Raw genomic sequence first — 13,583 nt, 5'->3', positions numbered from 1 at the left:
GTACAAAATTGAGTGTCCATCCTTTGCCTGATACTGCCATTCACATATTTTAGGAAGTGAATTTTAAACTCAGGGACACAATAAAAATTACAGAGTACACCTTAAAGAAATTATTTAGAGCACTGAGGGACATTTCTATAAGCACTCATGGTGTCTTTTTAATTTTGAGGTTTGGGGAGTATAATGAAAATTTCACTGCAGCCAGTCTTAATTTTGAACAAATCACATTAATTTTCCCCTAGGGCTTTCTAACACGCCAGAAATAAATTACAGAAAGGAGAGGAAAAAAGCACTACATAGTAATTCTTCCCAGCTGTAAACCTTGCTTTTTATGTGAATTAAGTCTTTGATCCCTAAAAATCCATTTTGCTCTTGGACAAATTCCAGAGACACTGCCCTCTTGGGGAAGCAACGGTGCCAGGGACAGAATGGCTGTTCAGGGACAAGGTTTCTCCTATGATTGTGCTGATACAGAAGGAAGCTTGAAGAATGAGAGTGGGGCCGTGAGCTCTGTGTTCCTGCTTTCTGGCATATGCAAGGTACCTCCTCTCCTTTTAAATTTACTCTGCCGCTCTTCTCTGCTCTCTTAAGAGATGTAGGCCTTGACTCTTTCCCTTATGAGTACATTTGTCTTTGTAACTCTGCAAGGCTGTGGCAGTCCTGCTGAATAAACTCTGCTGTGGAAATGGCGAGGCCTTTAGTGCATGGTCAATTCTATCCTTAGTTAAGCTCATCTGTTTTTCATATCTGTGCACTTCTATGTGCCAACTACTCTCCACAAATGTACTGAGAGGCAAAGTGGGTGCAGGGCACCAAAAGACGAAAGCCCTTTTGGGGTAACTCATACTGGGCTGCTAATAGAGACTTTTTTAAAAATAGTTTTTAAAGTTGTGGTAAAATGTGCATAGTATTTGTCATGTTAATCATTTGTAATTGTACATTTCATTGGCATTAATAACATTCACAATCCTGTGTACCCATCACCAAAACTTTTCATCATCCCCAGTATAAACTATACCCATTAAACAACAGCTCCTCATTCCCTCTTCCCCCAACCCTGGTAACCTCTATTCTGCTTCCTATTTCTTTTTCTTTTTTCTTTTATTTTTAAAGTTTATTTATTTATTTATTTTTGAGAGACAGAGAGAGAGAGAGAGAGAGATGGACAGAGAGAGAGGGGAGGATGGAGGATCCAATGTGGGCTCTGTGCTAACAGCATGGAGCCTGATGTGGGGCTTGAAGTCATGAACCATGAGATCATGACCTGAGCCGAAGTCAGGTGCTTAACCCAACACCTGGGTGCCCCACTTTTTATTTCTTTTTTTTTTAAAGTTTATTTATTTGACAGAAAGAGAGAGAGAGAGAGAGAGAGAGAGAGAGAGATTGAAAACGTGTGTGTGTGAGTTAGCAGAGGAGGGGTAGAGAGAGGGAGAGATAGAATCCCAAGCAGGTTCCACACTATTAGTGCAGAGGCTGACATAGGGCTTGAACTCACAAACCAAGAGATCATGACCTGAACCGAGATCAAGAGTTGGATGTTTAACTGACTGAACTACACCCAGGCACCCCTCTGCTTCCTATATCTATGAATATGCCTATTCTAGATATTTCATATAGGTGCGATCATACAATATATGTCCTTTGTGTCTGGCTTCTTTCACTCACCATAGTGTTTTCAAAGTTCATCCATGTTATAACACATGTCAGAACTTCTTTTTTATGGGTGAATAATATTCCATTGTATGCATAGACTACATTTTGTTTATTCATTTATCTGTCCATGGACACTTGAGTTGTTCCTACTTTTTGGTTGTTGTGAATAGTGCTGCTATGATCATTCACGTATAGAAATCTGTTGAAGTCCCTACTTTCAGTTCTTCTATTTTTTGATTTTTTTAATGTTTATTTATTTTGAGAGAGAGAGTATGTGTACATGCAGACATGAATGTGCACAAGTGGGGGAGGTGCAAAGAGAGAGGGAGGCAGGGAATCCCAAGTAGGCTCCATGCTGTCAGAGCAGAGCCCGATGCAGGACTGGAACACATGAACTGCATGCAAGATCATGACCTGAGCTGAAATCAAGACTCGGATGCTTAACTGACTGAGTCACCAGGCGCCCCATCAGTTATTTATATATTTATTTATGTATTTATGTATGTATGTATTTATTTATTATTTTTATAAAATGTTTTTATTTATTTTTGAGAGACAGAGAGAGAGAGAGAGAGAGAGAGAGAGAGAGAGAGAGAGAAGAGGGGCAGAGAGAGAGAGGGAGACAGAGAATCCCAAGCAAGTTCTATGCTGTTAGTGTAGAGCCCAATGTAGGGCTTGAACTCATGATCCATGAGATCATGACCCAAGCTCAAACCAAGAGTTGGACACTTAACTGACTGAGCCACCCAGGTGCCACCCCCCATCAGTTCTTTTAGATAGATACCTACGAGTTGGGATGCTGAGTCATAAAGATTTTACATGTAGACATGGTGTCATTATACCAACACAGGCAGTGGAGGTTTGCAAAGATAAGACATGTAGCCATGTCTACAGGGCTGAGGCAAGGATCAGAACATATGAAAGAGAAAAAAAGGTTGGGAAGAAATGGGCCATGTGGTTCTCCTATAAGATGCTGAGATTTAGTTAGGTCCATGGTGAAGACAGAACCAGGGGTCAGGAGCTGGGTAAATGGTCCCTTTGTCGAAAGACTGTAGGAGCTCCAGGGAAGGTATAACAGAGCTGACAACCAGAGAGACTGACTAGCCAGGAAGGCAAGAGACAGAGTGTCAAATAGTGACTTTGTAGTAAAGAACCAAAGAATCCACAGGAGCCAAGTAGCTGGGCAGAGTAGGGGTCGGGGGCCAAACTAGTCATCCTGAAGGCAATTTAGGACCTGGAAATTAACAAGTCTTGATCCTGTGGACACTCCCCCTAAGCTAGAAGACCTCTTGTATCCCTCTTGCTGATATAGGATAAAACCCTGTTGGATCTTGGTTTGTGAGGGAGGGCATCTAGATAAGGGCCCATCCTGACCCAAGCACACCTGTGGGAAAAGATCTTTGAAGCAATTTCCTTTTGAGACCAAAGTGAGCATCTAAAGCTCAAGATTATCCATCATCCTGGACTATAATATGAGTAACTATTACAAAACAGCACTATTTTATTATATGTTGCATCCAAGGGTAAATATATTACATATGTACTGAGCACAGTGTTCTGTTAGGAAGCCAAGAAACAATACTAAATTCTAGGTGATGACTAATTTTCAACTACTTGGCTTAAAAATAACTGCAGAGGTCATTCCAGGCCACTGAGGTCAGTAATTCTGTGAGGGCATAGACCAGGTGGCATCCTAATCCTCCGGTCCTACAGCCTGCTGGGAAGGGAGTTTGCACCTCATTTCCAGGTTTATCCTTCGAGTAGAAGCAACAATAGAAAAGGTCATCTAGCAAAGACAGCCAGGAGAACAGCTGCCTGGGACAAATCCAGAGTAGGTGAGCTATCAGCCCAGAACTGTACAGCTATCCACATTCAGGCTCACCAAACAAGGCAACACACATCTTGGAGGGTACAAAACCTACTTGGCTGGAAACCCCAGGTGGTTTTCAAAGCAGCCTTCTAGACCAAATAATTTCTGGAGTCAGAAGGTGCAAAGTCCAATCAGGCCCTATTTGTGAGCTTCACTGGGACTAATTTATACTAAAACTAGCATCCATATATGATTAGGAGAGTTTCCTCTGCCACATCCCTGCTGCAGAGAATTGCACCAGTGCTTTCAGAAAGCACACAAACGCTGCTCTGAATTTGCACAACGCATAAACCAAGTGGGCAGAACCCACATTATGAGAGAAGTTACTTCATGTTCTTTCTCTGAAGCATTCTAAAATAGGCCTCACTAGTAACAGGCCCAGCTGTAGTCATTCTGACACTTGGAGAAAGGCCTGTGCTTTCTGGCTTCTGATGCGTTCATTTATGGCAGCTCCTTTCTCTGGTGGGGTCTCATACCCTCTTCCTGCATGCAATTCTGAACTCCTCACAGCCTTTCATAAAGGCTCACACTGCCTTTTATGAAAAGCTCCCCAGGACTGCTTGCTACTTTCATAGGCCTCTCCCTCCTCTGAAAACCTAAAGTCAGTTGCCATACTCAGTTTTATTTATGTACCTTAAAATCTCCTCTACTGTGTATGATAATCTTCTTGAGGTCACATGGTTTTCTTCATTTGTCCATTTCTCCAGTGTGTCTTATACTGAAGAAGCATGAAGTAGGTATTTATAGAGATAATTAATGAATAAACTCACAGATATAGGAAATTATATTTAGTACAATTTTTTGGAATCCCTATTCTATAAAGTTGTGCCAGCGCATTTTGGGAAAAGTGTTTTTAAGTATCTGACATTCCTAGTGTTCAATATATCTATTTTTCTTAGTAGAAAAAGCACCATCTGCTATACAGTATGACTATATAATAAATGATCAATTAGGTCCTAAATGCCCCCGTGGCTCCTCCTTCTTCAGGGTGGCTATCTCTCATTCTTTCTGTCCTCCATTTTCTGCTGCCTGTGCCTTACTTCCCTTGGCAGTGGAACAGGTCAGTATGTGACCTCACTGGGTTTTTGTCATGAGGACAAAATAATATGGTGATGCAGAAGTGTTTAGGAAAGTGACCAGTGCCAGGCAAGTGATACTGGACTAGGAACTTTTCAACTCCCCGTCTAGAATGACACACTTGACTGAATGGGAGAAGAGAGCACCATAGAACAAGTTATTTGTCATAGCGAGCTCTGGGGAGATGGTATACATAAGAGTCAAGCGAGGAACAGGCAGAGAACAGGACTAAGGACATTTCCTCTATTAATCATGGGACCGAGAACAGAGGTCTCCTGTGTACCCACTTAATCAAAACAGCATACCTTCCCTCCAAAGCAAGCAATACCTAAACCACACAAGTGCATTATTTCAAAGTCACAGGAGTTGCCTTCCAGAACAAGACAGCCTATTAAAAAATGACTAATGTGCATTTCTTCCTGGAAAGAACAAATCAATACCCCTCAGTGGGCCCAGTGCCACACACTAGCCTCCAGTAGTTTGCCTGTATCCACAAGGAGGGGATGGAAAGGACAGCTCTTTGTCCCCCTCCTTCTGGCCCACCCATATTGCTCCAGTGGAAGCATCTGCACTTTACATCTCCTCTCCCCACAGAGGCCGAGTCTGAAGTAAAAGAAGTTTCCCTCCCCTTAATAATACATTATCCATTTCAGCTATGATGGATACTCTGCGGGCAAATATTTTCTTCTAAACCCACACAGACTTTAGGTTCAGATTACTCAGAGAAGTACAGTTGTTCATACTGTAGATTCAACTACAATCTCGTGACGGTTCAATTCAGTTAAATATTTATTTTAAGGTTAATATTTTTGAGCTTCTACTATGCACTAGATACTGTGCTGAGCATTTTCTATGAATTGTCATTTTGTTCTCTTATTTTATAATCAAGGAGAAGGAGATTGATATCAGAGAGGTTTATGGGCACCTGGGTGTCTTAGTTAAGCATCCAACTCTTGGTTTCAGCTCAGTTCATGATCTCACAGTTTGTGGGTTCGAGTCCCGCATGGGGCTCTCTGCTCACAGCGTGAGGCCTGCTTCAAATCCTCTGTCTCCCTCTTTCTGCCCCTCCCCGACTTGTGTTAGCTCTCTCTCTCTCTCTCTCAAAAATAAATTAACATTAAAAAAAGCTTTAAAAAAGGACAGGTTTAGTTATATGCCCAAAGCCACACAGCTGGTAAGTGGTAGAGCTAGCTTTTTTTTCTTTTCGAATTTTTATTTAAATTCTAGTTAGTTAACATATGGTGCAATGTTGGTTTCAGGAGTAGAATTCAGCAGTGATTCATCACTTACCTACAGCACCCAGTGCTCATCACAAGTGCCCTCCTTAATATCCATCACCCATCCAGCCTATCCCCCTCCTCCCACATCCCTCCATCAACCCTCAGTTTGTTCTCTATCATTAAGAGTCTCTTATGGTTTGTTTCCCTCTCTCTTTTTTTTCCCTTCCCATATGTTCATCTGTTTTGTTTCTTAAATTCTACATATGAGTGAAATCATGTGGTATTTATCTTATTTTGCTTAGCATAATACACTCTAGCTCTATCCATGTCGTTGAAAGTGGCAAGATTTCATTTTTTTGATAGCTAAGTAATATGCCATTGTGTGTGTGTATTATACACACATATATATTATACACACACACACACCACATATTCTTTATCCATTCATCAATCGATGGAAATTTGGGCTCTTTCCATAGGTTGTCTATTGTTGATAATGCTGCTGTAAACATCGAGGTGCATGTGTCCCTTCAAATCTGTATTTTTGTTTCCTTTGGGTAAATAGCTAGTGGTACAGTTTCTGGATTGTAAGGTAGTTTTATTTTTAGCTTTTCGAGGAACCTCCAAACTGTTCTACAGATTGGCTGCACCACTTTGCATTCCCACCAACAGATGCTTTCTCCGCATCCTCACCAACACCTGTTGTTTCTTGTGTTAATTTTAGTCATTCTGACAGGTGTGAGGTGGTATCTCACTGTGGTTTGGATTTATATTTCCCTGATGATGAGTGATGTTGAGCACCTTTAATGTGTCCATTAGCTATGTGAATGTCTTCTTTGTAAAAATGTCTATTCATGTTTTCTGCCCCTCTCTACTGGATTATTTGTTATTTGGGTGTTGAGTTTGATCAGTTCTTTATAGATTTTGAATACTAGCTCTTTATCAAATATATCATTTGTAGGTGTCTTCTCTCATTCTGTAGGCTACCTTTTAGTTTTGTTGATTGTTTCTTTCACTGTGCAGAAGCTTTTTATCTTCATGAAGTCCCAACAGTTCATATTTGCTTTTGTTTCTCTTGCCTTTGGCAATGTGTCTAGTAAGAAGTTGCTATGGCCGAGGTCAAAGAGGTTGCTGCCTGTGTTCTCCTCTAGGATTTGATGGCTTCCTGTCTCACATCTAGGTATTTCATCCATTTTGAATTTATTTTTGTGTATGGTGTAAGAAAGTGGTCCAGTTTCATTCTAATGCATTTTGCCGTCCAGTTTTTCCAACAACATTTTAAAAAAATTTTATATTTTATTTTTGAGATAGAGAGAGACAAAGCAAATCAGTCATTTGAAAAATAATTACAAGAATCGTCATTTTGTTGTAGTTGTGATGGTTCTACAAAGTAAAAAAAAAATACCTTTTAAAATAAACATGCCATTTGTACTGAAACTTTCCTCTTAGGAATTTATCCTTGAGAAATAATCATAGTTGTGCCCAAATGTGTGTACAGGAATGTTCCCTGAAGTGTTAAAATAGTGAAAATACCTCAAAACAACCCAAATGGTCAACAGAGATTGGCTATCTAAATTAACCATTTGGCAAAAACTATACAGTCATTAAAAATCATATGGAGAAAGAAATTGAATGACTTTACAGTGTGATCATAAAAGCAATATGTATATTACCGTCCTGATTGGATAAAACATACAAATGCATATGAAAGTGTAGGAGTAGTCTTCACCAACATATTAATACTGTTTATTTCTCTGGTGGGGCAGTGAGAGATTTTTCTTTCTTCTTTGGCCTTTGTGGAGTTTCTACATTTCCTTTACAATGAATATATTTTAGTTTACTATCCAGAAAAAAAGATATATATATATATATATATATATATATATATATATATATATATCTTTTGAGTGAGCTGATTGAATCAAGCTGTACATCATTTCATAATTGTGTTTAACTGGGACAGAAGACAGAAAATGGAAACTTTAGTCCTACAGGATTTAATAGCTAATTTAAAAAAAGTTAGGCCATGTTTATTCTATATTCACTCCTTATTTGAAACAATTAGCATTAAGGCCAAAAGAAACTTAAGATAAATGAAAAAGATAGCAACCTCAGCAACCTGAGTGGAATAGGAAATAATTGTTTCTTCTGTGCTTGGTTGGGTTTGTCATCATGAGTCAGATTTCTCTGCACAATTTGGCTTTGCAACAGCCACATTTTATAAATTCAGGTGCTTTATAAATTCACAGTAAAGGTATTTAATCAAAGCTGGGATCAGTTCTATTACAAAGATTCAAGGTACCCTTCAACAAGATGGAGGTTACTTGGGCTTTATAAATAAGCTACAAAACAAGAAGCGGTCTCCAGTTTTCACCAGCTGCCTGACACCATGTGGCTCATCCTGTGTTTCAGGGGACCAGGAGTTTGGTTCTTCCCTGTTGTACCTGTTTTTTGGGCTGTTACTTCCATGTCCAAGCAAAAAGACTAACTAGGTCTCCTAATGTGACTGCCCAAGGATTTTGTCTTTTTTAATTTATTTATGTATTTATTTATTACATATAATTTTTTGTCAAGTTAGCTAACATACAGTGTATACAGTGTGCTCTTGGGTTCAGGAGTAGATCCCCAGGATTTATCGCTTACATACAACACCCAGTACTCATCCCAACAAGTGCCCTCCTCAATGCTCATCACCCATTTTCCTCTCTCTCCCATCCAATCAACCATCAGTGTGTTCTCTGTATTTAAGAGTCTCTTATGGTTTGCCTTCCTCTCTGTTTGAAACTATTTTTCCCTGTTTCCTTCCCCCATGGTCTTCTGTTAAGTTTCTCAAATTCCACATATGAGTGAAAACATATGATATCTTTCTTTGCCTGACTTATTTCACTTAGCATAATAACCTCCAGTTCCATCCACACTGTTGTAAATGGCAAGATTTCATTCTTTTTCATTGCCAAGTAGTATTCTATTGTATATATAAACCACATCTTCTTTATCCATTCATCAGTTGACGAACATTTGGGCTCTTTCCATAATTAATGAATCTTTCCATGATGGTGCTACTATGGACATTGGGATACATGTGCCCCTATGAATCAGCACTCCTGTGTCCTTTTGATAAATTCCTAGTAGTGCTATTGCTGTGTCATAGGATAATTGTATTTTTAGTTTTTTGAGGAACCTCCACACTGTTTTCTAGAGTGGCTGCACCAGTTTGCATTCCCACCAACAGTGCAAGAGGGTTCCCATTTCTCCATATCCTCACCAACATCTGTTGTTTCCTGAGTTGTTAATTTTACCCACTCTGACTGGTGTGAGATGGTACCTCAATGTGGTTTTAATTTGTATTTCCCTGATGATGTGAGTGATGCTGATCATCTTTTCATGTGTCTGTTGGCCATCTGGATGTCTTCTGTGGCAGAGTGTCTACTCATGTCTTCTGCCCATCTCTTTACAGGATTATTTGATTTTTGGGTGTGGAGTTTGGTAAGTTCTTTATAGATTTTGGATACTAACCCTTTATCTAATCTGTCATTTGTAAATATATTCTCCCATTCCATCAGTTGCCTTTCAGTTTGTTGATTGTTTCCTTTGCAGTGCAGAAACTTTTGTCTTGATGAGGTCCCAATATTTCATTTTTGCTTTTATTTCCTTTGCCTTCAGACATGTGGCAAGTAAGAGGTTGCTGCAGCTCAGGTCAAAGAGGTTGTTGCCTGTTTTCTCCTCTAGGGTTTTGATGGTTTCCTGTCTCACGTTTAGGTCTTTCATCCATTTTGAGTTTATTTTTGTGTACAGTGTAAAAAAGTGGCCCAGGTTCATTCTTCTGCATGTTGCTGTCCAGTTCTCCCAGCACCATTTGTTAAAGATACTGTCTTTTTTCCATTGGATACTCTTTCCTGCTTTGTCAAAGATTAGTTGGCCATACATTTGTGGGTCCAATTCTGGGTTCTCTATTTTATTCCATTGGTCCAATTCCAATTGGTCTATTTTATTCCATTGGCCTGTTTTTGTGCCAATACCATACTGTCTTGCTGATTACAGCTTTATAATAGAGGCTAAAGTCCGGGATTGTGATGCCTCCCGCTTTGGTTTTCTTTTTCAGCATCACTTTGGCTATTCAGGGTGTTTTGTGGTTCCATTCAAATTTTACAATTGTTTGTTCTAGCTCTGAGAAGAATGCTGGTACAATTTTGATTGGGATTGCATTGAATGTGTAGATTGCTTTGGATAGTATTGACATTTTAGCAATATTTATTCTTCCAATCCATGAGCATGGAGTGTATTTCCATTTCTTTGTGTCTTATTCAACTTCTTTCATAAGTTTTCTATAGTTTTCAGCATACAGATCAATTACATATTGGTTAGGTTTATTCCTAGGTATTTTATGGTTCTTGGTGCAATAGTAAATGAGATTGATTTCTTGATTTCTCTTTCTGTTGCTTCATTATTGGTGTATGGAAATGTAACTGATTTCTGTATATTGATTTTATATCCTGAGAGTTTGCTGAATTCATGTATCAGTTTTAGTAGACTTTTGGTGGAGCCTATCAGGTTTTCCCTGTATAATCTCATATCATCTGCAAAAAGTGAAAGCTTGACTTCATCTTTGCCAATTTTGGTGCCTTTGATTTCCTTTTGTTGTCTGATTGCTGATGTTAGCACTTCCAACACTATGTTAAACAACAGTGGTGAGAGTGGACATCCCTGTCATGTTCCTGATCTCAGGGGGAAAGCTCTCAGTTTTTCCCCATTGAGGGTGATATTAGCTGTGGGCTTTTTTTTTTTTAATAATTTACTTTCTTTTTAATTACTCTTCAAGATACACTATCAGAACAGGAGCTATGGTTCAAAGTGGATGAAGACATTTAAAGATTTTTTTAGGAAAGCAAAATGGCCTCCATTAAGGTTGTACCAACTTATGTTTCTTCAAAACTACATAAGCAGATTCTTTTCACAATGCTGAGTATTTTGAACTTCAAACAAAGAGTTACTTGGGTTACCTTGTGGAACAACAATTCTTTGTCAGGCATTAGGGCAGAGAGTGGTTAGAAAAGCAAACCAAATCCCTGGCATCCTGGAGGCTCATCATCTTTTCTTTATTGATTTCTATGAACTCTTCATACTGCATTGTAGCATCTTTTTTTTTTTTTTTCTTTTTTTTTAAATTTTTTTTTATATGAAATTTATTGACAAATTGGTTTCCATACAACACCCAGTGCTCATCCCAAAAGGTGCCCTCCTCAATACCCATCACCCACCCTCTCCTCCCTCCCACCCCCCATCAACCCTCAGTTTGTTCTCAGTTTTTAACAGTCTCTTATGCTTTGGCTCTCTCCCACTCTAACCTCTTTTTTTTTTTTCCTTCCCCTCCCCCATGGGTTCCTGTTAAGTTTCTCAGGATGCACATAAGAGTGAAACCATATGGCATCTGTCTTTCTCTGTATGGCTTATTTCACTTAGCATCACACTCTCCAGTTCCATCCACGTTGCTACAAAAGGCCATATTTCATTTTTTCTCATTGCCACGTAGTATTCCATTGTGTATATAAACCACAATTTCTTTATCCATTCATCAGTTGATGGACATTTAGGCTCTTTCCATAATTTGGCTATTGTTGAGAGTGCTGCTATGAACATTGGGGTACAAGTGGCCCTATGCATCAGTACTCCTGTATCCCTTGGATAAATTCCTAGCAGTGCTATTGCTGGGTCATAGGGTAGGTCTATTTTTAATTTTCTGAGGAACCTCCACACTGCTTTCCAGAGCGGCTGCACCAATTTGCATTCCCACCAACAGTGCAAGAGGGTTCCCGTTTCTCCACATCCTCTCCAGCATCTATAGTCTCCTGATTTGTTCATTTTGGCCACTCTGACTGGCGTGAGGTGATACCTGAGTGTGGTTTTGATTTGTATTTCCCTGATAAGGAGCGACGCTGAACATCTTTTCATGTGCCTGTTGGCCATCCGGATGTCTTCTTTAGAGAAGTGTCTATTCATGTTTTCTGCCCATTTCTTCACTGGGTTATTTGTTTTTCGGGTGTGGAGTTTGGTGAGCTCTTTATAGATTTTGGATACTAGCCCTTTGTCCGATAGGTCATTTGCAAATATCTTTTCCCATTCCGTTGGTTGTCTTTTAGTTTTGTTGGTTGTTTCCTTTGCTGTGCAGAAGCTTTTTATCTTCATAAGGTCCCAGTAATTCACTTTTGCTTTTAATTCCCTTGCCTTTGGGGATGTGTCGAGTAAGAGATTGCTACAGCTGAGGTCAGAGAGGTCTTTTCCTGCTTTCTCCTCTAAGGTTTTGATGGTTTCTTGTCTCACATTTAGGTCCTTTATCCATTTTGAGTTTATTTTTGTGAATGGTGTGAGAAAGTGGTCTAGTTTCAACCTTCTGCATGTTGCTGTCCAGTTCTCCCAGCACCATTTGTTAAAGAGGCTGTCTTTTTTCCATTGGATGTTCTTTCCTGCTTTGTCAAAGATGAGTTGGCCATACGTTTGTGGGTCTAGTTCTGGGGTTTCTATTCTATTCCATTGGTCTATGTGTCTGTTTTTGTGCCAAGCTGTGGGCTTTTCATATATGGCTTTTATGATGTTAAGGTATGTTCCTTCTATCCCAACTTTCCTGAGGGTTTTTATTAAGAAATGGTGCTGTATTTTGCTGGGGACTTTGTCTTAAGAAATAATCCTGCTTCCTTTCCTCAGATAAAAATACTCATGTTTAAGCAGTGACTTAAAGGGGGTTGGCAACAGCTAAAGAGTGCCAGTGAGGGGAAAGAGTACCAAAGGAATCAGGGACCGAGAACTCAGAGTGCAGACCAAACCAAACTGACTTTCTTATCTGCTGTATTATTAGGATGATATACATTTCTAATTGCATGTCACATGCCGCATGGTAGAAAAATAACTATGGCCCATTGGTCAAATATCTGACATGCAGAGATTTTGAGGACATGTCCAATGAGTGGAGGCAGGGATCAGTAAGGGAACATCATGAAGTCTTGGGCAAAGAATAGCTCACCAATGACAATATTAATTGAATATCTACTTTGAGAGGTTTGCAAGATGGCGGCTTAGGAGGACGCTGGGCTCACTGCACGTTCTGCTGATCACTTAGATTCCACCTACACCTGCCTAAATAACCCAGAAAACTGCCAGAGGATTAGCAGAACGGAGTCGCCGGAGCCAAACGCAGACGAGAGGCCCACGGAAGAGGGTAGGAAGGGCGGCGAGGCGGTGCGCGCTCCACGGACTGGCGGGAGGGAGCCGGGGCGGAGGGGCGGCTCGCCGGCCAAGCAGAGCCCCCGAGTCTGGCTGGCAAAAGCGGAGGGGCCTGACGGACTGTGTTCCCACAACAAGCGCGACTTAGCGTCTGGGAGGTCATAAGTTAACAGCTCTGCTCGGAAAGCGGGAAGGCTGGAGGACAAAGGGAGGGAGAGCTACTGAGCCCCCTGAGGACAGAGCTCAGTTTGGTGGGGAACAAAGGCGCTCGCCAGCGCCATCTCCCCCGCCCATCCCCCAGCCAAAATCCCAAAGAGAACCAGTTCCTGCCAGGGAACTTGCTCCCTCCGCGCAAACACCCAACTCTGTGCTTCTGCGGAGCCAAACCTCCGGCAGCGGATCTGACTCCCTCCCGCTGCCACAGGGCCCCCCCTGAAGAGGATCACCTAAGGAGAAGCGATCTAAGCCTGCCCCTCCTGCCCCTGTGCACCTTGCCTACCCACCCCAGCTAATACGCCAGATCCCCAGCATCACAAGCCTGGCAGTGT

The 13,583-nt window shown here is 40.7% G+C and overlaps 1 protein-coding gene across 1 annotated transcript in view; it reads left to right on the top strand.

The window, feature by feature from the left end:
• The first annotated feature begins 413 nt into the window (after positions 1-413).
• SMPX (small muscle protein X-linked) overlaps positions 414-13,583 on the top strand; it is a 103,623-nt gene continuing 90,453 nt past the window's right edge. The window contains exon 1 of the mRNA XM_045050900.1: positions 414-539. Within this exon, the coding sequence (XP_044906835.1) occupies positions 429-539 (111 nt within the window). The 5' untranslated portion in view covers positions 414-428. The remainder of the gene's footprint in view (positions 540-13,583) is intronic.

The sequence above is a fragment of the Felis catus genome, chromosome X, assembly GCF_018350175.1.
Source record: "Felis catus isolate Fca126 chromosome X, F.catus_Fca126_mat1.0, whole genome shotgun sequence".
In the NCBI taxonomy this organism is placed as follows: Eukaryota; Metazoa; Chordata; class Mammalia; order Carnivora; family Felidae; genus Felis; species Felis catus.
Note: the sequence above shows the minus strand (reverse complement) of the source record. Positions and strands in the feature narration are given on the sequence as shown.